General features: G+C 44.9%; 2 protein-coding genes and 1 long non-coding RNA gene across 22 annotated transcripts in view; 1 reads left to right on the forward strand and 2 right to left on the reverse strand.

The window, feature by feature from the left end:
• LOC145652665 (uncharacterized) overlaps positions 1-3,860 on the forward strand; it is an 8,371-nt gene extending 4,511 nt beyond the window's left edge. Inside the window, exon 3 of the long non-coding RNA XR_014118921.1 lies at positions 3,076-3,860. This is a non-coding gene — a long non-coding RNA (uncharacterized LOC145652665). The remainder of the gene's footprint in view (positions 1-3,075) is intronic.
• Positions 1-21,803, reverse strand: part of ogdha (oxoglutarate dehydrogenase a) — a 30,262-nt gene extending 8,459 nt beyond the window's left edge. Inside the window, exons 1-16 of one of the 7 annotated variants that reach the window (XM_027030289.3) lie at positions 21,652-21,803; positions 18,986-19,414; positions 15,403-15,591; positions 13,759-13,861; positions 10,815-10,859; positions 7,253-7,368; positions 6,956-7,110; positions 6,651-6,797; positions 6,349-6,439; positions 5,876-6,055; positions 5,576-5,704; positions 5,050-5,229; positions 4,816-4,968; positions 4,108-4,210; positions 3,868-3,996; positions 3,631-3,781 (exon numbers count right to left, since the gene is read on the reverse strand). In XM_027030289.3, coding sequence (XP_026886090.2) covers positions 3,631-3,781; positions 3,868-3,996; positions 4,108-4,210; positions 4,816-4,968; positions 5,050-5,229; positions 5,576-5,704; positions 5,876-6,055; positions 6,349-6,439; positions 6,651-6,797; positions 6,956-7,110; positions 7,253-7,368; positions 10,815-10,859; positions 13,759-13,861; positions 15,403-15,591; positions 18,986-19,210 — 2,096 coding nt within the window. In that variant the 5' untranslated portion in view covers positions 19,211-19,414; positions 21,652-21,803. Of the gene's footprint in view, positions 1-3,630; positions 3,782-3,867; positions 3,997-4,107; positions 4,211-4,815; positions 4,969-5,049; positions 5,230-5,575; positions 5,705-5,875; positions 6,056-6,348; positions 6,440-6,650; positions 6,798-6,955; positions 7,111-7,252; positions 7,369-8,489; positions 10,781-10,814; positions 10,860-13,758; positions 13,862-14,172; positions 14,267-15,402; positions 15,592-18,484; positions 18,951-18,985; positions 19,415-21,172; positions 21,617-21,651 lie in introns of those variants that run through there. The other 6 variants (XM_027030290.3, XM_027030291.3, XM_027030292.3 and 3 more) reach the window with 6 other exon arrangements.
• Positions 21,804-21,901: 98 nt separating this feature from the next.
• adam9a (ADAM metallopeptidase domain 9a) overlaps positions 21,902-27,500 on the reverse strand; it is a 25,849-nt gene continuing 20,250 nt past the window's right edge. For 3 of the 14 annotated variants that reach the window (XM_081703679.1, XM_027030282.3, XM_081703684.1), the window contains 8 exons: positions 27,273-27,456; positions 27,004-27,084; positions 26,767-26,872; positions 25,844-25,985; positions 25,478-25,544; positions 25,127-25,156; positions 24,068-24,138; positions 21,902-23,876 (listed from right to left, as the gene is read on the reverse strand). In XM_081703679.1, coding sequence (XP_081559805.1) covers positions 23,822-23,876; positions 24,068-24,138; positions 25,127-25,156; positions 25,478-25,544; positions 25,844-25,985; positions 26,767-26,872; positions 27,004-27,084; positions 27,273-27,456 — 736 coding nt within the window. In that variant the 3' untranslated portion in view covers positions 21,902-23,821. The remainder of the gene's footprint in view (positions 23,877-24,067; positions 24,139-25,126; positions 25,157-25,477; positions 25,545-25,843; positions 25,986-26,766; positions 26,873-27,003; positions 27,085-27,272; positions 27,457-27,500) is intronic. The other 11 variants (XM_027030283.3, XM_081703678.1, XM_081703680.1 and 8 more) reach the window with 11 other exon arrangements.

A 27,500-nucleotide genomic window follows, 5' to 3' on the forward strand; every position in this document is an offset into this window, starting at 1 on the left:
GAGAATGAGAAGGGGGAGAGAGGGAGAGAGAAGGAGAGAGAGAGTGAGAAGGGGAGAGAGAGAGAAGGGGAGAGAGAGAAGGGGAGAGAGAGAAGGGGAGAGAGCAGAGAGAGAGTGAAAGAGAAGAGGAGAGAAGGAGAGAGAGAATGAGAAGGGGGGAGAGAGAAGGGGAGAGAGAGAAGGGGAGAGAGAGAGAGAGTGAGAGAAGGAGAGAGAGTGAAAGAGAAGAGGAGAGAGAGGAGAGAGAAGGAGAGAGAGTGAAAGAAGGGGAGAGAAGAGGAGAGAGAGAAGGGGAGAGAGAGAGAAGAGGAGAGAGAGTGAAAGAAGGAGAGAGAATGAGAAGGGGGGAGAGAGAGAGGGAGAGAGAGAAGGGGAGAGGGAGAGAGTGAGAGAGTGAGAGAGAGAGAGAAGGGGAGAGAGAAGGGGAGAGAGAAGGGGAGAGAGAGAAGGGGAGAGAGAGAGAAGAGGAGAGAGAATGAGAAGGAGGGAGAGAGAGAAGGGGGAGGGAGAGAGTGAGAGAGAGAGAGAAGGGGAGAGAGAAGGGGAGAGAGAGAAGGGGAGAGAGCGGAGAGAGAGTGAGAAGGAGAGAGAGAAGGAGAGAGAGTGAAAGAGAAGGAGAGAATGAGAAGGGGGAGAGAGGAAGAGAGAGAGAGTGAGAGAAGGAGAGAGAGTGAAAGAAGGAGAGAGAATGAGAAGGGGGGAGAGAGAGAGGGAGAGAGAGAAGGGGAGAGGGAGAGAGTGAGAGAGTGAGAGAGAGAGAGAAGGGGAGAGAGAAGGGGAGAGGGAGAGAGTGAGAGAGTGAGAGAGAGAGAGAAGGGGAGAGAGAAGGGGAGAGAGAAGGGGAGAGAGAGAAGGGGAGAGAGAGAGAAGAGGAGAGAGAATGAGAAGGAGGGAGAGAGAGAAGGGGAGAGGGAGAGAGTGAGAGAGAGAGAGAAGGGGAGAGAGAAGGGGAGAGAGAGAAGGGGAGAGAGCGGAGAGAGAGTGAGAAGGAGAGAGAGAAGGAGAGAGAGTGAAAGAGAAGAGGAGAGAGAAGGAGAGAATGAGAAGGGGGAGAGAGAGAAGGAGAGAGAGAGTGAGAGAAGGAGAGAGAGTGAAAGAAGGGGAGAGAGAGAGAAGAGGAGAGAGAGTGAAAGAAGGAGAGAGAATGAGAAGGGGGGAGAGAGAGAGGGAGAGAGAGAAGGGGAGAGGGGAGAGAGTGAGAGAGTGAGAGAGAGAGAGAAGGGGAGAGAGAAGGGGAGAGAGAAGGGGAGAGAGAGAAGGGGAGAGAGAGAGAAGAGGAGAGAGAATGAGAAGGAGGGAGAGAGAGAAGGGGAGAGGGGAGAGAGTGAGAGAGAGAGAGAAGGGGGAGAGAGAAGGGGAGAGAGAGAAGGGGAGAGAGCGGAGAGAGAGTGAGAAGGAGAGAGAGAAGGAGAGAGTGAAAGAGAAGAGGAGAGAGAAGGAGAGAATGAGAAGGGGGAGAGAGAGAAGGAGAGAGAGAGTGAGAGAAGGAGAGAGAGTGAAAGAAGGAGAGAGAATGAGAAGGGGGGAGAGAGAGAGGGAGAGAGAGAAGGGGAGAGGGAGAGAGTGAGAGAGTGAGAGAGAGAGAGAAGGGGAGAGAGAAGGGGAGAGGGAGAGAGTGAGAGAGTGAGAGAGAGAGAGAAGGGGAGAGAGAAGGGGAGAGAGAAGGGGAGAGAGAGAAGGGGAGAGAGAGAGAAGAGGAGAGAGAATGAGAAGGAGGGAGAGAGAGAGGGGAGAGGGAGAGAGTGAGAGAGAGAGAAGGGGAGAGAGAAGGGGAGAGAGAGAAGGGGAGAGAGCGGAGAGAGTGAGAAGGAGAGAGAGAAGGAGAGAGAGTGAAAGAAGAGGAGAGAGAAGGAGAGAATGAGAAGGGGGAGAGAGAGAAGGAGAGAGAGAGTGAGGAAGGAGAGAGAGTGAAAGAAGAGGAGAGAGAGAATGAGAAGGGGAGAGAGAAAGAGAAGAGGAGAGAGAGGAGAGAGAGAAGGAGAGAGAGTGAAAGAAGAGGAGAGAGAGAAGGAGAGAGAGTGAAAGAAGGAGAGAGAATGAGAAGGGGGGGAGAGAGTGAGGGAGAGAGAGAAGGGGAGAGAGTGAGAGAGAAGGAGAGAGAGAGAAGGGGAGAGAGCGGAGAGAGAGAGAAGGAGAGAGAGTGAAAGAGAAGAGGAGAGAAGGAGAGAGAGAATGAGAAGGGGGAGAGAGAGAAGGGGAGAGAGAAGGGGAGAAGGAGAGAGAAGGGGAGAAGGAGAGAGAAGGGGAGAAGGAGAGAGAAGGGGAGAAGGAGAGAGTGAGAGAAGGAGAGAGAGTGAAAGAGAAGAGGAGAGAGAAGGAGAGAGAATGAGAAGGGGGAGAGAGAGAGAGAAGGGGAGAGAGAAGGGGAGAGAGCGGAGAGAGAAGGAGAGAGAGTGAAAGAGAAGAGGAGAGAGAAGGAGAGAGAGAATGAGAAGGGGGGAGAGAGAAGGGGAGAGAGTGAGAGGGAGGGAGAGAAGGGGAGAGAGAGAGAAAGAGAGAGAAGGAGAGAGTGAGAAGGAGAGAGAGTGAAAGAGAAGAGGAGAGAGAATGAGAAGGGGGAGAGAGAGAGAGAAGGGGAGAGAGAAGAGGAGAGAGAGAGAGAAGGAGAGAGAAGGAATGAGAAGGAGAGAGAATGAGAAGAAGAGAAGGAGAGGGAGAGAGAAGGAGCGGGGGAGAGGACAGACACACTCGGTAAATCATCTTCAATGCATCACAATATTGCAATTTAATTGCAGTGGTTGAAACACAAACATTTTGAAATAACTGTGTGCAAATCCAGTTAACCAAGCAGAAATCCCCACAGTTTGCATATCGTCTGTAACCACTGCAGCTTCTTATCTATGCTGTTCTACCCACCTCCTCAGTAGTACACCACTATTCAGTTACATATCACCAAGGTTACTGACAGCATGTCTAGTGGTTAAGGTGCTTGACTAGTAATCGGAACGTTGCCAGTTAAAGCCCCAACAGCCAAGTTGCCAATGTTGGGCCCCTCAAGTTGTATTCCGTCACAATTGAAATTTGCTTGTGATAAAAGCATTGGTTTTATTTGTCTCTGTTTATCTATATATATAGATGACTAGTAGAGCGTAGATGTTGCTCGGTGTTGGATTGAAAGACAGCATGGAGTTACTGAGACCAGAGAGGAACAAGGGATGTACACACCAGGCTGGACCCCAGATGCAGAATGTGCAAAGATGCCTCTGAAAGTCCAGCACATATCAGCTGGATGCAACATGCTAGCAGGCAGAGCGTACACGGAATGCCACAACCAAACAGCGGGCATAGTGGACAAAAACATCTGTGCCAGTACAGGCTGGAAGTTCCTATGTCAAAGTGGGATACACCCTCAAAGGTGGTGGAGAATAACCGAGCCAAGATCCTGTGGGACAGGAGGGGGTAATGGCTAACCAACCAGACATGGTAGCAGTGGACAAACAACCTGTAAACCTTGGACTCTACGTCCTCAAGGACAGTCAGGAGGCAGCAAACACACTGCACTGTACACTGCAAACGGACACAAAATCCGGAGATTTGTTCATTGTGTAGGTAATGTCTGTCGGAAGGTAATTTTCCCCCCATGGCTGTTAGCACTGCGGAGTTAGGGAGGGCAAGTAAATGAGCGAGTACCTGAAGGTGCCTCTCTCCACATCCTGACCACTGAGGCGTACGTGGATGCCTTCTTTAAGCAGTGAGCCGAAGGCCATGTACTCGCCCAGGGCCCAGTCCACCGTCCGGCCCCGGATCATCTCTGCACGCCCCTTCAGGACACGACTCAGACCTGGGGGGGAACACTGCAATGTTCGTATGTGCATGTGAAAGTAACTATATGTGTGTGTGTAAGTAAATGTGTGTGTGCACTCATGCCTCCGTGAATAGTGAAGTCCTCAACAGGTACAGATGAGGCCACCTGGCCGATGTGATTGAGCTCCTCTTCGCTCAGGCCTGTGGAGGGGCAGGTCATGCTCTTAGGCTGTCCGTCCAGAGTGAAAAAACCTGTGCACATACACATCACAACCATCATATTTCACATCTTTATGCTAAAAAATGCTCAATTCTCTCACTTCGTAAAAACACATGCCTGCGTGCACACAGACACACACACACCAGGCCAGGGGGAGTCCAGCCAGTGCTTGATATGGAGGATCTTCTCATCCTTGGAGCGAGCGTGAGCCTCCTCACAAATCTTGTCGTACTTAGCAATCTCCTCCTGCAAGCACCACACACACACAGCAAGTGCTGAGTCAGTACATGTACTTTACTCAGAACAATAAAACACTGTCTGCTGGCCCATTCCAAGGCACAGAGGCTCCACCGGGAAAACGACATCACTTCAAAACCACAATGAACATGCGCACGCACACACACATACATTAGCACTTGTACTCTCTGGGTATCTTGATGGCAGCTTTTGACTCAAGCCTACATCTATTAAAATTAAGGATAAAAGGCTTTTTCCTATCAGTTAGTAAAGCACTTGTTTAAGTTTAGATAAGAATACCTGTTAAGTGGTTTAAATGGAAATGCATTCAGGTCAATCTATTAAACTTTTTTTTTTATTGCTTTCCCCCCCAAAAAACAAAAACAAACCAAAAATAAAAATAAATAAAAAAGACAAGTATGCTGATGCTCAGCAGATAAAAGATTGTGTCAATGGCACCAGGCAGTGTGTGAATCCCAGCCTGGTCTACTGGTTCACTATGACTGGTTAAGGGCACGTGAAGTACATTGGCTGAGTGCTGTAGAGAGTGTGATGGCTGTCTTGATGTGGAGTCCCATGGGTAACTGTGGGTAGCACGCAGTAACTGTTCTGACCTCGTACTCCTGGCGTGTGACGACTCCCTCTGTGATGAGCTTCTCAGCATATTTCTGCAGAACAGGCTTCTGCTTCTTGATCTGCTTGTACATGAGCGGCTGTGTGAACATGGGCTCGTCCATCTCATTGTGGCCATTACGCCGATAACACACCTGCACCAGAAAAGAGACGGCTATAAACCACGCACGCATGCACACACACACGCACACGTGCGTTGAAAACCACAAACTCACCAGGTCGACCACAACATCTTTGTGGAAGGTAGCTCTCCAGTCAGCGGCTACATTGCACACGTACATGACAGCCTCTGGATCATCCGCATTAACGTGGAAGATGGGGGCGTTCACAACCCGTGCTACGTCAGTGGGGTACGGAGAAGAGCGCGCCATACGAGGGTCTGTGGTGAAGCCAATCTGAGAGAGGGGAAGAGAAAGGAAAATTAAGCAGTTAATTTCTGTTTGAAGGTTGTTTGAAATGTGTGAATGGTGATTGTGTGTGGGTGAATTAGGTGGAGTGCAAATGTGTGGACTGAATATGGAAGACGAGGGGCACAAATCTATGCCCCCATGTGAACAAGAAATCATGACTATCTTAACCTGGAGACATGTAATCCTTCCCCACGGTAGACAGTGCTTCCACCCCCCAAAAAAGCAGAAGAGCCAGAACAATTGTCTTTCAGTTACTGGGGTTAAAGTTGGGGTTAGGATTCAATGGAAGTAGCCCAGTACTTCCGACAGTAAGATCATTGCGCGCATGTACCTGGTTGTTGACTACTACATGCACTGTGCCGTGGGTGGTGTAGGATGGCAGGTCACTCAGGTGGAAGGTCTCATAGACAATACCCTGCCCAGCAAAGGCAGCATCGCCATGGAGCAGAATGGACATCACCTAATGACGCACACAAACAGAGCAAGCAATATACTGCATTACTGATGATGAACAAAAGATATACTCTTCCAACCTACAAAATAGTACAAAAAGGAGAAAATCAGGGCACACAGGTGGGCACACCCCACCACTAAATCAATGTCAGGCGTTGTTTTGCTGGACACTGCTTACACGATTGCCCTCCGTGTCTCCACAGTAGAACTGCTCTGCCTTGGTCTTGCCCTGCACCACTGGGTTCACGGCCTCCAGGTGCGAGGGGTTGGCCACCAGGGAGAGTGTGATGTTCCTGTCAGTCACGCGGTTTATCCTCCGGTGGTACATGCCCAAGTGGTACTTCACATCTCCTGAGCCCTGTTATTTATGTCACAAGACAGATAGCACGTAAAGACAGACACACACACACACCCACCCACCCACACACACACACACAAGCACAGACAGACAATACCACCTATGTGCACACAGTCAAAACTGTGATACAATTCACAGGTAAGATGAGAAGAAATAGGACAAGCGAGTATGCAAATATGCTGCCATATTACTGCCTGAATATAAGAACCCCCTGCTCTGACCTCATAAGATGAAAGACTCCACCCCCTGCTCCATGCCCCAGTAAGATAAGAAACTCTGCCCCCTTCTCTGACCTCATCAGCAGCCTCCAGCTTGGAGTCAAACTGGCAGAAGATTTGCTCCAGCTCCTTCCTGATCACATTTGCCAGTACGTTCAGACGCCCTCTGCTCACACACACACACACACACACACACACACACACACACACACACACACACACGAGAAAGTGAAAGAAGGAAAAAGGAGAGGGGAAACAAAAAAAAACAAACACACTTAATACCAATCTCTCTTATAAACAAATTTCACTTAACCAAGCAGTCGCTGGTACGTGACTAGCAGAGGTGCCCCTGGGCTGCAGGGTGTGTAGAGCCGTACCTATGAGGCATACCCATGATGACATTCTCCACACCACTCGCACTGGATTGGTCAATGATGGTTTTGAGCGCAGGGATGAGACTCTCACAGCCTTCCAGGCCAAAGCGCTTCTCTGACGACCACTTCCTCTGCAGGAACTCCTCAAATCTGCACGCACATCGTGCACAAAGCAACCACAACACACTTAATTCCCTACTGCTTCTAGTGTCACTGAAAAACAAGTACTCTGAAATGCATCTGCACCAAACCACGAGGACTGCAGATGACGTGCCAGTCAGTCCGAATGCCAGTCCTTGAGTGTGTACCTGGTGGAGCGGACCATGCGGGCCAGCAGGGTCCTCTTCTCCTCCAGACTGAACTGCATGACTCCAGGAGTCTCAAACTTCTGCCTGATCCACTGGCACTGCTCCAGGTCGTTGATGAACATGAATTCTACACCGATGTGCTGGCAGTACGCCATCTTCCCCCAGCACCATGGGGTCACAGCCAGAGAACAGCATTCACACACACATACACAGTATGTGAGAGAGTGACTGTGTGCACGCACACGTGAGCGTGTGTGTGTGTGTGTGTGTGTGTGTGCGTGCATGCCAGTGCCTCACCTCCAGGCGGCGGATAATCTCTCGTAGGGGCAGGGTACTCTCCATTCCCCCAATAAAGGTGGTGGTGGGCAGGCGGAACACCTTATCTAGGTCCGACTCGTCCAGGCCGTAGAAGCCTACAGGCCAGATCCCGCAGCCAAGCCACAGACAGAGGAAGAGGGGTAGTGAGGGTGACAGGGGGGTGAGAGGGATCATGAAGTGATGAGCAGGGGGTGAGAGAGGGAGGGAGGGAGGGAGAGAGAGAGAGATCCAGTGCATGTATCGAAAATGAAAAGGGCAGGATACCATAAAAAGCATTCCATGCAGTGGCACAGGGGAATATGGTTACGGGAGGAACAGGTTAATACCATTATAAAATGTTATTGAAAATGAAATAAACAATGATGTTAACAACCAAAACCACACAGGTGGGAGAGTATTATGCAGGGATGGTGGACAGGTAGGGAAAAAAGACGAGTGGGAGAGGAAGGTGGGTTATAAATCAGGAAGGACATAGTGAAAAAAAGAAGGGGGGGGGGATAGAAATCAATCAATCAATAAATAAATAAAAGAGAAGACAAAAGATAAACGCTGTTATGTTTTCCAGTTCAAACCCACTCTGCTATCAGTGTTAGCATGGCTTCCTAAAGCAGCTCTGCACTGATGGTGACTTGCGTGTACAGCTTTAGGATTCTAAACAAGTCAGATGAACTCTTTGGCTAAGATAAACCTTTCTGCTGAACTTCATTTTGAACTGGTAACAGTTAATCTATAATTAATGGTAATCTATAATTAACACTTCATAAAGTTTCTTAAAATCTAAAACCATACACATCATGCTGTCCAAACTGTCAACAACTGCGACTATTATCAAGTCACAATGTGTATAACATCTTTATAATAAAACCCTGAATAGTTACAGTTTTAGAATGAGTGAAGGAATTTATTATTCCTTGGATTTATTTGGCTTTGTTTATATATTTATATATATTTGTTCATAACCAACCAACTCAGATTTCTTTAAACCTACAGTGCGTACTGCGTCACTGGATGACATCTGTGCGTACTTCGTCACTGGATTACACTATTATTAGATTACAGCTATGCGCTCTGCGTCACCAGATTACAGCATTACTAGATTACAGCTGTGCGTACTGAATTAATAGATTACTGCTGTCTTGATCACCCACAACTAGCTGCTGCTGGTGTAAGTAAATACATACAGTTCATTCTTGAATGAAAGAAAATGTTAACACACCCTAGTGTCACGTGTGATGCACTGCACACGTTTCTATGGTAAAACAAACAAACAGGTGGTCAACCAGGTCTGGCCACAAGAAAAGATCCTCAAGGTTCAGTCAGAAAGAGTCAAGAGAGCTTGCACTAGCAGTTCTTCAATCGACTGTGACCTGCCGAAGTCGGGATCAAAGCGTCCCATTTCTGAGGCGCTTAACCTTAAGAGATAACAGAGATTACGTCTATTTTAAAACAGTTCTTCAACTGATCTACATTGTATATGGACTGTAGTAATGGTACTAATCAGTTATCAACAGGACAGGAAGTTGTCAGCTTTGAATGACTATTAAATAAAACCAAGTGCTGGTACATTCCTGCCATCTATGAGCAACTCGAGTTGATAAGAACACAGACTAACTAAACCATAATGGTGTATTAACAGTTAAGGGCATGTCCACATGGAAACCTGGCTCAATGATATTATGGGATGTTCAGCATGCAAAAGGAAGCAGCGGTCATGCACCTCGGTGCAAATGAGGGGAGAGGGGTTGGGAAAGGGACGTGTTGACCCAAGGATACAGAGCCATTTTGTGAGTGTGTCTGTGCACGTGTGTATTAGTCACCAGTCCAAGGTCAGAGAGGACGAGGAGAAGAGAGAAAATAGAAAGATCAGTGTGTGTGTGTGTGTGTGTGTGTGTGTGTGTGTGTGTGAGAGAGAGAGAGCATTTGTGTTTGCAGTAAGGAAAATGGCACACGAAAGAGACTTTGTAGGCAATACGGGAATTCACAAGCATAGTCCATGTCCAAGGCGATGACAGCAAAATCCATCAAGAAGCCATTTGAACAAGCCCTCTCGCCAGGGCGTCTTCCTAACAGAAACCTCTTCAGCTGGGCTAAATCAAACTTTGTCATGCTGAACCACACGAACATCTCTCATCCAAGCAAACAATAAGAGAAACAATGGGAGGAAGAACACCTCCCCAGAAAGCCAGAAGGGGGAGGGTTGTGTGTGTGGACCTGAACCCAGAGGCACAAGTCAGCACCCATTCCAGACATGTTGGTTCCCACTGCCGCACTAATGCGACACGTCTGGGAAGTTGCACAAGGCTACAGGCGCTCACATCCGACCAGGATCACGCACAGCGGTCCAAAACGTTTTTTTTGTGGAGAGCGGACTTCAGTGCCAGCCCAAGCACGACACACCTGCCACTGCAGTTCCATGAGGTGTTGGCACACTGGGGCTGGAACTAAAGGTTTAGGCGAACTTCCCTCGGAAAGGCAGTGTGGAATGCCACAAAGAAGCGAGTGGTCGATCGCACTCAAACGCGCAGCTCTGGAATCTCGGCCCAAACGTGGCTATTCTCAGCTTGGCTCCGGGCCCTCGCTAGTGCACATGCACACAGCCATGTCGCAGACATCTGTCTACGTTGTCGCGGGCTCGCAATACTGTTAATGCGCAGTCAGTCAAAACCAGTTTTTGGTTTGAAACACTTCAGGAAAGTGAGATATGTAGTCAGATTCTGTAAAGCAAAGTGGAAGAGAAAGGAGAAGAGTAAACTGAGGAAAAAAAAAAACAAAAAAAACCCCCCACACATTAGTTCTTGATTGGTTTGGGTTATCATTCCTTTGCAGTGATGAGTTTGGATTAGTTAAACCTTATATGCATGCTGCATTACATCAAACGATTTTCCCCCACAATTTATGCATTTATTTAATTTAATTAAAAAAAATAAATCACAATCTGGATTTATTAAATGAGCAGCAGTAAAAATAAATGTTGGTAACTGAAGCTGGTACTCAGCATGGTGCTTCCATCTTTAACGCTTCAGGCCACGTCTAAATGCAGTTGCAAACCAGGCAAAATATTGGTGCCACAAAGGAACAGAGATGCCCACAAGCCAGACACTTGCCACTGGGTGTCACCCACAGCATCGAAACCCCTTGCACTAGCCTACATCCCCATACGCACACCAAACGCAGCCATGGGGACTAGGTGCAGAAGGTCCTGTGATTTGACTCAAGAGGTTTCAAAGCCTAGAATACTGACTCCACCAAAAGAGGCTCCTATCAGTTCGGTAAGGTGGAAACATTTAGAGAACTGTGACTTTGAACAGATAGCTTTTATTTTGTTAAGGTTGGTCAAACCTGCTTCTGAGTGTTTTTCTTTCTCTTTAACTGTGGCAATGTGTGAAACCACATTCATTATGAAGTTCCCATCCATGTCTCCACCTTACAAGCAAATCAATGAAACAAACAGCATGGGCAGCTGACAAGCTCTAACCTACCAACCAAGAAAGGGGAGAGAGAGAGGATAGACAACACAGAACTACCTGTACTTGAGGCCTACCTCCAACCGTAAGAACGCTTAGACGATCCTTGAAATGTGAAATGTCTGGAGAAACAGGGGAAGATCCGGAAGGCATTAGTGTCTCACACTATTAAGACATCACCTTAAAATACCAGAGCAGGAAGCAGACCTATGCATAGCAGCAGGGCTGTAATACTACTGGGACGCATGAACATCGACACAAAGACGCACACACAAACGCACACGGCTGTGTCTCAGCAACAGTGTAAAAAGTACGGTTCGATTTGTCCTCAATGAAACACAAAGCCATAGTTTTAATAGGATAATAGAAATGAGTACAACCATAACCAACTACTGCTGCAAAGTACATCAGGCAGCACGCCAAGAAAACCAATCACAAAACTTTCCAAAAATATATACTTGGCGGGGGGTGGGAGTATGGCAGGATCAGAACCTCAGACAGGGCCCGGTATGCAACACAGCAGGCAGGACCTACAGCAAAAACGCTGCTTTGGCCATTTCCCTTTAAAGCTAAAGCAAGGTTCCAAACTGCTTTAAGTGGTCTCAGTGTGCAAAAAAGGACAGGTTACAAATAATGTAATCTTACAAAAGAGATTATGAGCTACAGCACGAACATGGTGAATGAGGTCATCGCTTTGAAATTTCAGCTACCAGAGTCATGTCAGAGTATCATGGAAACTTACATTATAACCCACATCGCTAATTCATGGGGATGATGGAATGCAGCTTTCAGACATCCCCACAACTGACTGATTCACAAGTGCAGCTATTAAGATTCACTGCACAGGTTTATACAGATCTTTTTTTTTCTTTCTTATCCATACCAATAAATATCAAGTATTGCCAAAGAAGCATGTTGGTGGCCTTAGTCACATCATCTACTTCTTCATTATTATGTTGTACAAGCACAAATAATAAATTAAGTACATTTTAATGAAGAACTGTTCATTAGTAACATTTTGTTTAGGTAGCCTGTTTTTACCATTTGGTAACATTCCTAACTATTCATAGATGGGAATGATCTTACACGTACCCATTCCGTTTGAAGTGAACAAAGTCAAATGATAATTGCTGTTTTTACAAAATAAGAGTCATGTCTTGGCATGACAGAACAAAAAAGGAACTAGAACTTACAAAATATCGACAGATGTTTGACTTTTCATGATAAAAAAATTCTATTGATCATCAACACAAAGCCAGTATCACAGTCATATGCTGTCTGGGTCCTAACATCTTAGGCACAATCACTTAAACTGCGCTCAGATGTAAATGCAGAATGCATTGTGCACAGAGAGCCGAGCTTATATCAACTCCTGCTGCCATGCCCAATATGCAAACACAGGCACACACTGTTGGCAAAGGAAAACGACACACACAGTGCAACCTGAAGTCTTTCTCACCAAAACAAGGGGAGCAGGAAGCAAAAACACTTTAAAACTTTGCATTTTCCATGCAGCAATCACGATTCTGGGATACCTCAACTCAGAGTTCCTGTCTGGCACTTTCCAACCCATCTTTGTCCTCTTGCACCTTCTGTCGATTAAGCCCCAGAGGTTTCAAAGCCTCCAGATCTCTACATTTACGATGTGTAAAACTGTACTTCTAATAGGATTATGCAATTGTGGGTGTTGCATTATTTTAGCCATGTGCCTTCACAAGGTGATTAGTGTTTTTATCAGTCATAAAAACAAAAGGAGGGTCATCTAATTGATGCAGTCATCATTGCTGAAGGAGCCATTGTAAGTCCTTGGTATGCTGCTCTATCCTTTGCTCTCCTGACTCACATTTCAACCTGCTTGCCAAAACTGCTCATGCTCAGTTACACAATACTGCACGTGTGCATCCCGCGTTAAGTGACAAAGGCGCTGATACTCTGCTGCATGTTTTTGACAAACATGACACATCTGCCCTTTGCTCAGAGATTCTGTGTTTTTTCTGTTTTTGGATATTTTGTATTGCAGTGATGCTTTGTTCTGTTTGCTTGATCTCTGGTTTTCTTTTGTTCTATTTTTGCCTTTCTCCAATGTTTGAATTCTCAGATGCAGCACATTCACTGTCTCTGTAATGTATATTTGCTTTTGTCTTGTTGTCCTGTACTACCTCAAAGCGACCTTGAGCCCAAGACGCTATATAATCAGATTATTATTATTACTATTATAAAAGGTGTTTAACAGTTACTACAGCTAAGCACCGCAGTGGAAGGTGAGAGGTCGTCAAGCGAAATTAAACAAGAGAAGCCAAACAGTTGTGTTACATCCACTTAATGTGCTATTATGACCAATTCAAATGGATCCAGCTTCCAGAGAAGACACTGGAGAACGTTTTAGATATTACTCCACCATCAGACTGCTGAACTCCGCGACCTCGAGTACGGGGACGCTTGCCTCTGGCAGATTCTCTGGGCCATTTATGGGAGGGAAGTTGTAAACCTTTATGCCCCAGACACACTATGTTTATGCTGGACTAACCAGAACACAATTACCAGGATACTTCTGCCTCAGAGAAAGTCTCCACACTGGCCAACAGAAAGAAAGGAGAACATGGCAATGTTCTGATGAGAAGCAAAGTTGAAAGGCCAAAATAACTAAAAAGCTAAAAACAGAGTGAGTTTGGCACAACACAGAGAGCTGGAGCTGCCATTCAGATGAGAGAACCAAGCTTGGCAGAACCTCAAATGCAGAGCACGTTACAATACAGCTTTGTGGCATTCCTAGTCTGAGCAAAACCAACCAACAAACAAACTTGGCCTTCACCCTGAGGAGTCAAGTGTCTCAAGTCAAATCAGTCAGTCCACATTCTGCAGGGCTTTAAAACTCCATGCTGGGATGGCTGGTGCTTGATGGACCTATTGGACTGTTAGTGTCCAGCAATCCATCTCAGCATGCTGTTTGATGAGCCCTGCTCAGTACAAAGAGTCAGGAAGCTTTTAGTGGGGGGTCAGGGTTTAGTCGTTACTGCTCACCAAGTTTATCCGAAGACGTAATAATGTCGGTGGGGACGGAGGAGTCCAGATCGGCATCCATGATCCCAAGGGGGTCCAGCTGAGCGACATGGTGACCCCGGATCTACGGGAGGTAAGGCGTGGTCCCCCAGCAACCAGGGGGTGCCAAAGGCAAGAACACCCACGAGGGTGGGGGACACGGATAAGTGCAGCAAAAAAAAAAAAAGAGAAACGGGGGGGTGGGGGGTGGAGTAGATGGAGGAATTGCAAGTGAAAATGGAGTAGGAAAGTGTTGTTTTGTAATGAAAGGAGGGAAGAAATCAGGAGAGGGAGAGAGAGTCGGGGAGAGATAAAGGGAGGGGGTGGGCGACAATAACAAAACAGGCTCATTAATGGGGTTCTGCAGAGCTGTGGGGAACAGAAAACAGTTCTCACCAACATGCTGGAACCCAGTAGTTACTGGGGCCTCGTCAAAATTTACACAACTGATGCCCAGTGGGTCGAGGTTGGCATTATGATGCCCCATGACCTGGAAACAAGGCGACAGCAGTGACAGGACAGGAGGAGGCCATTACAGAGGAGAAAGTCAGCATGATTGTTCAGACAAGTCCAAAAATACTTGGAGTCATCCAATGTGAGATGCATGTAAAACAAAACAAAAGCACCTCAATAAAATTCTAAAACTAGACTCCCCCCCCACCCCCATCATTATTTATACATACATAATACACACACACACACACTTAAAAACTGAAATGCATAGTTGTCTTACTTTGTCCTAGTTTAAGACACATTTAGGACAAGACTGAGACAAACGTATTATCTAGCCACGCCTGGTGGATAGATTAAGAATGAACTGCTGTCAGCCATGTCAGGTGAACATATCCCTTAATCACTTAAAATGGTGTTCCTTTTTAGAATTGTGACCAAGGTATGAAATGCATTTATTGCAATGCAGACATTGTTATAATTCCTTATGCAATTCTTGTTTACTTTTAAGAGAGATTTAAAAGCCTTCTAATGAGGCTTACTTAAAGGGTGACATTTTTCAGTCACATTGCCACCTAAGGGCCGAGCGAAGCCAGTGCAGCATCAGGGCCAGTCCTCACAGAGACTCTTCCAGTCCAGTTTTGCTCCAACCCAGCTCCCACCACACCTGTATCCAGTATTCAGTGGTCCTGGTGGCTTGGATCAGGTGTTTTAGGAGCTGAGACAAAGCAAAAGTATGGACGTTTGGGGGTCCCGCTGCACTGGAAAATCCTGAGCTGGCAGTTCTCAAGATGGAAGTTCTAGTCCATCTTAATTTAACTGGACTAATATAATCTTGACTATAAACTTCGAAGTTTCTGAGAGCTCACAAGACAGACATAACAGCAGGGTACCCCATACTAATAAAAAGATCTTACCTTTTGGCAGAAACTGCCACACCCACCCAGAGCAAGATGATGAATGTTGTATGTATTTGGCTATGAAACTGAAATTCATATCATTCTTACTTCTTTACTGAGACCACTCACCAACTCCGCAATGCACCCCTACAAATCGTGGCATATTGGCTCCTAACATTAAATCTTTTTATCCATCCCAAAGAAGCACTACTAAAAATCAGAAGGGATGAATGAACCCGACACCCCTGGGTTTGTAGTGTCAGTGTGTTGGACACACCTGGTAGGCCCTGATGAGCGACTGCACTGCCAGATGGTCCTCCACCAGCTTCTCCACGTTGGGCTGAGCCCTAACCAGGGACTGGGCCTGGGTCAGCTCGGCCAAGCTCATGCCCAGAGGCGGAGGGCTTTGGTAGGCAGTTCCTGGAGGTGCCCCAGCATTAGCATTCCTGAAAAAAATGTCCCAAGACTGGAGAGAGACACAGACAGAAAGAGGAAGAGAAAGAAAGAGAAAACATGGGAGGGAGGGAATTTAGAACTTGCTTTATGACATATTTTAATAACACATGCAAGACATGTAGAGTCAAAGTTGCTGTGACTGGCGAAGGGAGTTTGAAATACCTGTGGCACTGAAACTATACTTGTGCAAAAGTTCACCATTCCCTACGGTGGTTTACTGAACGCCCAGGTCGAGCGTACTCCCTGCCCTGAACACTAACATGCTTTCTCTAATCTTACAAAGCCCAATCTAACTCACAAAGGGCGTGGTAAACATCTGACAAGTTGAATATAGTGCATCAGAACCAGGAAGACACAAACTGTGGGGTAAATAAGTGCCCAAGGACTGAAAACCACTGTAATACAGGCTTAGAAATAGCACAAAGTTAATCCATTATCAAAGGCAAAGAGTTACCAGTTCTGATCTCAGCTTGGAGGATCATTGCAGAAAATAACAGTTATTAATACAATTAATTATAATACATAATATGATAAACATACAAGTCATGCACATTTCAGTCACATGAAAACATGCAAGCAAAAATAAAAATTGTTAAAATGTTTTATAAATAGTTTATACACATAGAATTACACAAAATACATAAAACACTTAAAAGATTGAAAATATGGACCGTAGTTCAGTCAACTGAAGTTCAAAACTGAGTATTGTTATATGTTGTAAAGTTCAACTTTAGAAAGTTATTTCATTCAACGATGGAATCTTAAAATATTAAAGTTTATAGATATAGCAGTAGAGAGCGCTAAACCAGGATCTAACCCCAAGGGCCAAAACACGGCTGGAATGTTAAGGGCATGCCTTCTCATAAGGAAATAGGCAACCATTGGGTGATGAACTGAGGTCATCATGGGTTTCTAAAAGGTCAAATTCCACTCCTTCTTTAGTCTTTAGCATAGAATAATTTCTGCAAAAGATTACTTTTGGCCTGCGAAAACACAAGCTGTAACGCAACATGTAATAAACACGACTGAAGCCAGGCAACAGTGTTAGGTCTAAATTTAACCAAACATTTTAAAACACCTATTTGGTTGATCCGGCAATTCGGGCCACTTAAACCAAATAATTCAGTAAAATGATCCTGGTCAGAGCCTTCTGCTACAGAGCTTTCAAGCAACATAACATAGCAGTGCAGACTTACATTACGAATATCATTTTTGTTTTATGTATATAAGAGAGTACATTTCTATAAGCAACATCATGATGTAGTCAATCAAGATGGCCAGGACAGGAAAGTAAAAACCTACTTTCTCTGAAATGACATTACCTCAATCGCCAACACACAGGTAGGCAGCAGAAAGAAAACTGGGATACACCCCATCTCAGCTGGGGTTGATGAAGCTATGAGGCACGACCCAAACCCACCATTTGTTTTCTTACCGCGTGAGCATAAGAAGTCATCTACAGCTCGGCAGCAAGACAAACTACACATGCGATGTATTTCATTTACAATTAACTCAAAGCACGCAGGGGAAAAAAAAGTAGATACAAAACGTGCAGTGGGATACAGCTTTGCACGTCAGTAAAAAGGTGAACAAGGAAAATGAGCCAATTACCACCAAGAGGCAACAAATGTGACGGAGGAGTCTGGTAGTAACGACACCAGACCACAGAGAGCCCCAGCATCATAAGACTGAGCCAGTTTTCAAACCTTAAGCAGAGACAATACAGCTTGCTACAACAGGAAAATGGTATGGCTCATTTATCCAGGATTAGAAAATATAGGTGGGCTGCTACCAAATTGGAAAGTGCAACTGGATCATCTTTTTTTTTTAAAGTAAATTAGCATAATACAAAATCCAATACAGAAATCCAGAATTTAATCTTTTTCAGATAGTTGAGAGTACACATTCGCATGTTGGGTTCAGACAACAAGGTATCTAGATTTATTAAGGTCACCTATAGCTGAGGAAACAGGTGTAACTGTATGCCATCTCCGTCTGTGTATGCTGAAAACAACGCATTTAACAGCAGAAGCAAGAGATGCTGCAACACTATGTGCACTCTACTTTAAGAACGGCACAATTAGCAAAGGTCTATATGCATATGTAACTACATTTTCCACCATGTTAGAAGATCAAGTCTGACCTATTTAGGTATCAGGTTAATGTTGAAATAGGTGATATGCTAGTTGGGTGTGGTGTACAATACACATTGCTAGACCAGCTGGACGTATGGACGCAGCAGTGTCGTGTCCGTGCATTCTGGGATGGAAAGACTCCTATGACCGCTCTAAAAATATCCAGCATGAAGAACGGCAATGTGACCTCACACACACACACACACACACACACACACACACACACACACACACACACACACACACACACACGTGTGCGCACACCGGCTCACACACACACACCTTTCCAATATGCATAAACATTTTGATAAATACTCTCTCACGTCTCATGTTTGCCATATAATAAATATATGATTAACAAAAGCCAGGTTAATAATTCACACAACATTATGATGTCCCTGACATTTAGTCTAGGCAGGCAAACAATGTGTACAAGCATGAAACAAGACAATACAGGCCTAATTTTTGCTTAAAAAAAACCAAAAAAAAACGTAACCCCTCCAGTTTATCAAGGTCTGAAAGAAAGTTGTATCAACTGCATGTTGCTTGACCAGACCGTAGGAACTAACCTTTAAAGTTGACCTAACGATCTGAGTAAGGCTCACTGGTCTTATCTTAACCACTACAAGATAAATGGCAAAGCTGGGTTCAGATCAGTATATAACAGCAACTCATATACCGATTTAGCAATGCAGTATGAGGGGGGCATTAAAGCAATGATGAGTCAGGAAGTGTCCCAAGTACACTTGAAGATACTTTTCAACATACCAAATCAGCTTTTGCTTGTGTAATATCATCTGTGGGAGCGTTTGAGCTTCTGTAACCAGATTCAGATTCACATTCAGCTTTGTTGGCTGGCACTTCACTGCTGGAGGGAGAATACTGCATTTCCAGTGAGGATTCTCATTGGAAGACTCGTATCACTTAGTAAATAAAGCTTGTCAAACGAGAGAAAGAAGGTGGTATTATCCCTTTGCTAAAAATAGTCTCTCCATTAAGTACTTACTCTAAATAACATGGTATTACCACACTGTTTATTTCATCCAAACTTTTCCTTTATGTGCTTGTTATTGCAATATTCGAATATGTTGGGCAAGGGATTTGGCAGCCCCCTTACCTGCGATATTTGGACTGTTTTAATACAAGAAGACAGAAAAGACAAGAAGAGGAAGAAAGAGAGATGGTGCAAAACCCAAAACCCATCAATCAAAAGGTAACCCCTGCACTCCTTTCCTCCATGGGTCTGAGTGCTCATCCTCTTCCTCTTACCTTGTGCACACTCTTGGGATTTTCCAACCAGGCATAGTACATCTCCTCCACATAGTTAGAGCTCGTCCCGTTCAGAAACGGCTCGGCTGCCACTGGCGCAGTGTAGCGCCTGATTGGCTGAAACGTCCTGAGTGTGACCGCAGGCCTCTGCTGTGATAGGGTCTTAGCAGTCTGTGAGGCCGTGATTGGCCGAAGACGCGCCGCACAAGTCCTTAAGCGGTGCATCGCAGTCCGTTAAAAACAGTGTCGTACTTTCAAACAAAACAGCACGTGTTCCTGGGCGTTCTCAATACCGGCAGAGAAAACAAGAGAAAGACGTCAGCCCCTCAAATCCCCAGATGCAGGAGGAGTTGCTGATATTCCCAGAGAAAAACCTCTCTTCTTTGTCCCAGAGGGCTACTGTGAACTGCTTTAGCAGATGTTCCTAGCCTGGAAAAGATGCAAAAGAACATTATATGAATTATCCAAATCATGCAGAACCACATCAAACAAATCATACCAAATAAGATCAAAGTATACATATATGTGCAGTCTCCAGAAACAGAGAAGCTGACAACTTCAACAACAAACTACTTAAAAGGAGGCAGCCATAGCACTGATATAAACTGGATTTAGGATTAGTACAACCCACTTGTTTGTTTTCAAACACTGAAGAAAAATGTAATTAGTGGTGTTAGAAATTCAGCAATGAAGAGTCAAGAGCCTGTATTGATCCTCAGAATCTTGATGTTTATTTGGACGCGTAGACACATTATGGATGTTTTTTTCCCCTTTAGTCTGAAAAAAGGTGTGAGTCCAACAACGGACAGTCTGACAACATAGAAGTGAGATCAAACTTAACGAAGTGGCGAAACTTGACGAAACGAGGGAAGGGGACAGACGGAGGAAAGAGAGAATGAGCGTCATCACCTCCTGACCTTGACGCCTGCCTCACAGGCAGACAATGGCACAGAAGAGTTACAGACATTCAGAAAAGTACAGAAATATAAATATTAAATAAAGCAAAAATAAAACAGTCATATTGATTCCTACGGTGGTATGAAGAAGAAGAGTGTGAGAGACACACATACACTACATTATGGCCTGTGGTTTCATTTCTGCCTTTGACAGCCAGGAAAAACTGAGGTGTTACACCACATAAATGTGCATCCTACTGCATGTTCTATGGGTAGATTTTTGCCTGGGGGACTTGAGTTAATTATGAAAGAAAGAAATTCCACGTCTAGTGCGGTCTGTCTGTACAAATTCTGAATGAAGAGGTATTTCACAAAAGCGGTCTGACAAGAGGCTGTCATGCATCCACACTAGGGCATTCTTACCCTTTCAGGAAAGACTGGCACTAGCTCCACTTCTACAGTACTGGGGATGACCCCGACGACTTGTTACACTGACATGTCTAAGTTACATGAATAGTTAAATCAAGAAGGCAAATAATGAGTCTGAAAAAAATACACAAAAAAAAACCAAAACACAGAAGTAACGGGAAAGAGTGGCTGAGTCACCAGGCAGTGAAGCATTCATACGGTATACTAGTGACCACTATGCCCACGCCTGTGTTCAAGTGATTCATCTAAATGTTAGTACATTTAGTACTTATTCGCCCGAGTTTTGTTTATAACTTCATTAGTCTTTCATTTCACTTTTCAGTGTTGGGATATAAATTACACAAAACTTGGGTGTGTTTTAGTTTGTTAACCTACAGCACATTTGATAAAGTTAGCGCAGAAACGTTTCGAGAAGTGTAGTAACTAGCTAGCTAAGGGTGAGGCAACGCCAGTTTTGAGGTTTTCTTAAAACTTGCCGCTAATCGCATCACGAAGCTCATGCACTCAAACGTTTATTCACAATCAAAGCATGCTGTACCACTGTCGGTAATTGGAAGTACTCCCGAGATTAAATGAACACTGCGTTCACTAGCAATAATCTGTACGCAGCCCACACCTATATTTTGACCTTGCTTTCGCTCCACATTTTCCGTTCTCGACGCTCTTTCGTCCATAACGAGCATCCGCCCACTCAAAGCCGTTTACACAGTGCATTGGCTGTGTAAGATAAACCCGCCTGTTGAGCTAGTGACCCACGAAAACTAGTGGAAGAGAAGCCCGTCAATCACTTTGTCCTTTCACTCAACATGGGCTCTTATTAAAATACTACGGCTAGTTAGCCATTCTAGCTAGTTTTACCCACCTCAAAACAAGCAATGCTGTACCTCCTAACATCTCTCAGCGACTCAAACTTCGCTTATAATGAGAATTCCATGAAGCCAAATATGTAGCTAGCTCCTAAGGATATTGGTAATTAAAACCCTCTTTCGTAACCGCAGCAGCTAGCTACAAGTACTATCGGGCTACGTTCACGTTTGCTAGCTATATGGAGCTAGCCAGGTAGCTAACTAGCACCATTTACGAGATCATTTTTGCGCGACCGTTTGTTTAGCTTGTTAACATAACGCCGTAGTTAGCTACCGCTTCCAGATAAAAGGGCATTCACAGCAGCTGGTCCTTAGGCTACTCTAATTCATCTTTACCACAGCGTTGCTAGGCTAGCTAGCGTTAGCTGGTTTGCGGGTCAGATTCGCAGAACGCGATTCCTCCGTCGTACAGACGCAGTGTCATTTTTCTTCCACCCCCTTACGCCACTCGTCAACACACACATAAGACACTTACTTCTATGAACTGCCCGTTGAGTGAGGTTTTATGTATATGCACACGCCCGCGTTAAACGGCCCCCCCGCCGCCGTCCAGATGCCCTCTCCGTGTCGGCTGGCTGGTAACGAGTGCCGAGTAGCGGCTCTGACTCTCGTGCGTCACGTGGCGCATGACGTCGCGCTCATTTCGCGCGGCGCGGCCTGCAGGCCAGCGCGACACGTTCAAAGACGCAAAACGCGCTGTGAGAGCGAAAGTGGCGGATGCAATGTTCCGTCTGGAAACAGAAGTGACTTTTATTGCATTTGTTTTTAATGCAATGCCAACATCATCATCAACACATTACAAACAGCCCAGAGACCCTTGAGTCCCGTCCTCTGAAAACTGTGAAACACTATATCTCAGTAATCAATCATGTACATTATAGATGCTTCTAGAGGTTGCTCCTTATTTGCTTCTAGATCAAAGGGCAACGTGTACCTCAAGCAACACAAAGACCTGAAGAATCTGAAACACAGTGCAATCAGACTAAAGATCATAGTAGGAAGAAGGAGGAAAAAAAAAAACAGGTTAAAAAAAATATCAATGTTTTGATCAATCAAATCATTCACAGATTAGCTATAAAAGATCAGTAACTTAGGCTTCAATACACTGACATACATTAATTGAAACACATTCTCGCAAATAATTCAGTTATATGGAAACTACATTGTCACACCAACCAAAAGTTATAGAGTACTCGTGTTTTTCTAGACATACTATCTATATAACACTTCACTCAGCTTCTCAATGATTTGTTGACAATTTTTTAAAAAGAAATTCATGTACATAACACAGTTTGGACTGCATTTCCATCGAGTGATAAACATGCATATTTGGAACACACTGGAACCGTTTCTTAGGCTGTAACTCGAACAGGTCCCCCTCTAACCCACACTAAGAATATTGCATTATTGGTTGTGAACCCGCCTTTGACCTCATCGAACCTGATTGGCTTTTACACCTGGCATAGTCAGTATTATCATGCACAACGTCACATAGCCCTTGCAAATGTCCAAGATACAGCATGATTTAAGTGGTTTCTTAAAAATAAATTCAAGGTCACATTACAATAACCTTATCAAATAAAATCGACAAAAATAATTAAAAATGGGCAATATTATATCTAACTTGGCAAATTAAGTATAAAAGAAAATAAGATTTGTAAATAAAGCTACATAACCTACATAAATGTGACAGTCATGTACGGATGTTAGTTATACCAAAGTCACTTGACTGAACAGTCACAAAACACGCACAAACACTGCTAATGCTGGCTAGGAACACAGATAGTGTCTAGTGTGTAACAAACTCACTGAGATAAAGTTCTCTGTGTATTGCAGTTTTTGAACTTTGACATTCAAAAGCCTGAACACAGCAGTGATGGTCCACAGTGTGACTGAAGCCTATGCCTGAAACCCCAAAAAACTAATACCAAACGTAATCTGTAACTTTGATTACTTTAATTTCAGATGCCTTATCGGAATTAATATATTATTTCCATATAATTTCATGTGCCTGAAATAAAACCTTATGCACTTTCTAAAATAAAAGATCGCATTGGCGTGTCATCTTCCCTAGGCAACCATGCTTGTTGCAGTCTATAGCACTGACTCATGATTAACTAAAACAACAACAAAACAATTCCCAGTGATGGTCATCAGTTGCCAACCCTCAGTAAAAAAAGGGTCTAAGACAGTTATGCAGGCCTCTATACATTCATATACACAGAGAATATGAGTGAAGTGCATTTAGTTGCAGTGGTCCTGGTTTTTTGTTTTAGTATTTTTCAGCCCATAGTCATAATAGAATTAAGGGACTCAGCTCTTGCCATAGAAACCTCTCAGAGACAAAGGAACCCATCCCATTGGCTAAGGCTCATCATGTCCTGCCGTGTTCTATGACGAACTGCAGTTGGAGGTTCCTCTTGGAACAGTGGCCATGTCTTAAGCCTAGCTGCTGTTTGACTGACAGGTAGCAACTGTTCCAAAGCTCAGGGGGGCGGTGACATTTTGGGGGTGGAGCTGTTAGGGACAGGCAGTGTGACGTGAGCAGCTGATTCCTCCTCAACACGCCCCTCCTCCACCTCACATTATACACACGCGCGCACACACACTTGCACACATGTCCAGCTGGATGTGTGTGTCATGCGTTATACAGGGGGAGGCGGAGCTGGTCTTTGAGGCACAGGAGCAGGAGGGGGTGGTCTGCAGAGAGAGAACACTGCATTACACAGACAGGCCGACCATATAAATGGTAGCATTTGGACATATGATTTATAATAAAAGCACTGCAATAACTTACACCTCTTCGCATACAAATGAATCCAGTTAAAATAAACAAACAATGCATACAGAGGTATAGGAGGTGCTGTGAGCAAGAGCGAGAGAAGACCCACCGTGCAAACGCAGGGCGTGGTGGTTTGGTGGTGTACTGTGGCGCCGACGAGGTACTGCTCGGGTGAGCCATCTGCAGAGAGACAGAAAGTCACACACATTTCCTATGCTCATTGTTCATATATAAACGGTTTAACTGGCTAGATATACTGCAATATCAAGTCGAAGGGTTGACTTGTTAATTAGTAATACAGCATGACGTGTTTTAGTAGGTAATATAGTGTCTTACCAGGAGCCACACAAGACAGACATAGCCCGGGTGGACCAGTGGCTCGTTATAGTTGGCTGAACCTGCGTGTTCAGCCGATTCAAATGCAATCTTTCCTTTCAGTAGGTTTACAAAGCCAGAAACCGAGAGAGAGCGCATGAGTGGGAGAATGAGAGAGCAGTTTCCTCTTCCAGAACAGGGCAAAGCCGCAAGCCAAGCAAAAAGGGCTTCTTTTTGTTTAAAATGCCAGCTGCACAGCTGAGGCTGGTTGTTCCTTTTAGTCATTATTAAAGAGAGTGCCTGCAGTCCACGGCCCCCTGTCCTCCCAGCCCAGTTCCACACACACACACTCACGCACACACTCACGCACACAAAACTACAAGCTGTAGATGGCACACAGTTTCTACAACTAATAGTGTGCACTTTCCAAAACACCTTATAGTGCTCATGTGTTGCGTTAACATGGAAATGTAATCTCCCTTCATATATTTTCAGATAAATAGATTTTTTTAACCAAGTGTAACATTGTTTAGCTTCACTGCTTACAGTGTGTGTGTGTGTGTGTGTGTGTGTAAACACCCAGAAGCTCTGAATACATCAGAACAGTTGTGTGTGTGTGAGCACCCAGAAGCTCTGACTGCATTAGAAGGGTTTTGCAGTCGGGGACAGAAACACCATCTTTTCAGCAGGCAGCTAATGGGACAGAAGGAAAGGAAGACTCCAGAGCCGGGGGGTGAGGAGGAGTGTGGAGGGGCACAGCATGAGGGTAACAGGGTACGCAGCTACAGCGTCCTCCCACAGAACCAATTAGAGGCCCTGACCCAGTTACATATACATAGTTAAAACTATTTACCTCCTCAGGTGGTAGTAACTGAGCCTGATGCTTCATAGTACACAGAGAAGAGAGAAAGATGCCTCGTCATTAGGCAAACATAGACAATGATGTGGCATACCTATATACTTCACAACTCACTTTTATACAGTGGAGAAGCCTCTAGAATTTATGATAGCAAGCAGATTGTGGGATGAATGTCAAAAGAGCTTTTCTTTTCATCAGTAACAATACAATGCATGTTTTTCATGTACTTTTGTTTTGCTATTAAAAGCCTGCTGAGATTACGTTGTTATATCCCCTGCACTAAACTTATCATTATAAGGTTATGTAAGACGTAAAGCTACAAGCTTAGAATTCAAGCCGACTCACTCCTTCTCTTACTATGTTGGGGTTTCCACGCTGATTTGCAGGGGTCCGGCTGTTGCTGCTATCCGCTCTGAGTGAGAAAGAGAGAGCGAGCGCAAGAATGAGAAAGAAAAGCGAGACATGTAATCAGAGGTATCGTTTTGGAGGGGGTGGGAGTGACACCCCCCCCAATAATTCCTGCTCACACTACTCATATGATGTGAGCAGCTGTCGTCGACCCGTCCCAGTTGAAGTGGAACCTACACCACTACTTGTAATACTTTGTTTTCATGACTCTTCAACGACCAACGAGTAATGCTTCTTGTGCCCCTCACTTCCTGCCTTTGCTGGTGTGGACTGTGACAAGCGCCTGGGGGCAGATGGACTCACTGGTAACCCTGAGAGCGTTTCCGCCTGCAGAACCGGCGCTGCAGTTCATTCCTCCTGAAGAAAACGAAGAGGCCCAAAGCCAGGAGAGGAAGAACCAGGAAAAAGAACACCAGGAGGCCATCCCGCGTAGACGTGTCTTTATCTTGCGGAGGGAGAAAGAGACAAGTGGACAGAGATTTAACAGCATGAAAGCTGTTCCTCTGAGAAAGTGCTACACCCGTTTTCATGAGTTTCGTTTTATGAACTGAATTCAGTTGCTAATTAAAACTAGTTGTAAAATGCACTTCTCCCCTCCTTTTTTTTTTACAGTATGTCTGAAGGACCGCTAGGAGCAAAAGCTGCAGTCCATCAGGTGTGACCAGACCAGACTCACACGGTCCTGCCGCTCGCAAGGAGTTTTATAGAAGCAGAATTATTACTGGAAAGATCGATTTAGAATAAATTGTATAGACAGTAATTGTCCACTAGGAGGAGGTAAAGAGAGACCCTTCAAGACTTGTCTGGTTTCCTGTATGAGCTCACTTGCCCCTTACCTCGTGGATCCACTTTCATGCCAGTTAACAACCTTCAGTTCCAGGAACCTTTACAACCATCCTTGTACTTGGCATTGGAACTTTATACTAACACTTTCCACATCACACAGGCAACAGATTTATAGTGGATAGAGTTGGATCAAAACATCTGATTTTGTGTCAGACTATTCCAATACCCAAATGTTTACTGAAAACACATGTAATTATGTTCGAATTCAATCCAAAGTGCAGAGAAATCATGAGCAGGGCAAATGCATTTTTAACCCTCAGAGACAAAATAAATCAATTTAATTGAATAAATCAGTGCATTCGACAGTCACCGGTACAGACTGCGATGAGGCACAAAGGCAGACGGTGTTAACAGGAAAGTCCTATGGCATTTTGTCCTACCATTCCAGGTGGGTCCACTGTCCATGCTTCCACCGTAGCCTACTGCCTCACAAAACGGAGGAGCCCAGCCGTTCTCACAGTGGCAGTTCTTATTGCTGTTACACACCTACAAGACAAGGCAAGGCGTGCATACGCATGGGCACGTGCACACACAAATAATAATGGAGACTAGCAGTTTGTGAGCAGGGGCCAAGTGCCACGGCATCATGGGTAATGTAGTATTTAACGGGCGCCCACCCCATGGCCGTGGCATTTCTTCTTCACCTCGCAGTCATAATTCAGCACATCTGCGCTTCTGCACTCATAGTTTAAGCAAACCTGTAATCCAAGCAAACAACAGTGGAACTGTGCCATAACATCAGAGCAAAACACTTCACAACCTGGTAACTGTATTACAGCATTTAAGTGAAACCCTTCACAACACTGGAACTGTTATAACGAGAGAGGGTTGATCCGAATCAAATGGAACAACAATGGAAAGCAAGTGTGTGCGTCCATGTCCGCACCTTGTTCTCGCCGCACTTGGTGCCCTCGTTGACCATGCCGGGGTCGGGAACATCGGAGCCAAGGAGGAAGTCCACTCCCCAGCAGATGGTACCCCCGATAGGGGTCTGGATGATGGAGGGCTTGATGCCAAATATCACATTCATCTGGACATTTTCACACTGGAGCTTCCCACACATAGCATTCCTAAGAGTCAGAGAATATATATATATATATATATATATATATAT

This window comes from Electrophorus electricus, chromosome 20 (genome assembly GCF_041902795.1).
Source record: "Electrophorus electricus isolate QZ-2024a chromosome 20, ASM4190279v1, whole genome shotgun sequence".
Lineage (NCBI taxonomy): Eukaryota > Metazoa > Chordata > Actinopteri > Gymnotiformes > Gymnotidae > Electrophorus > Electrophorus electricus.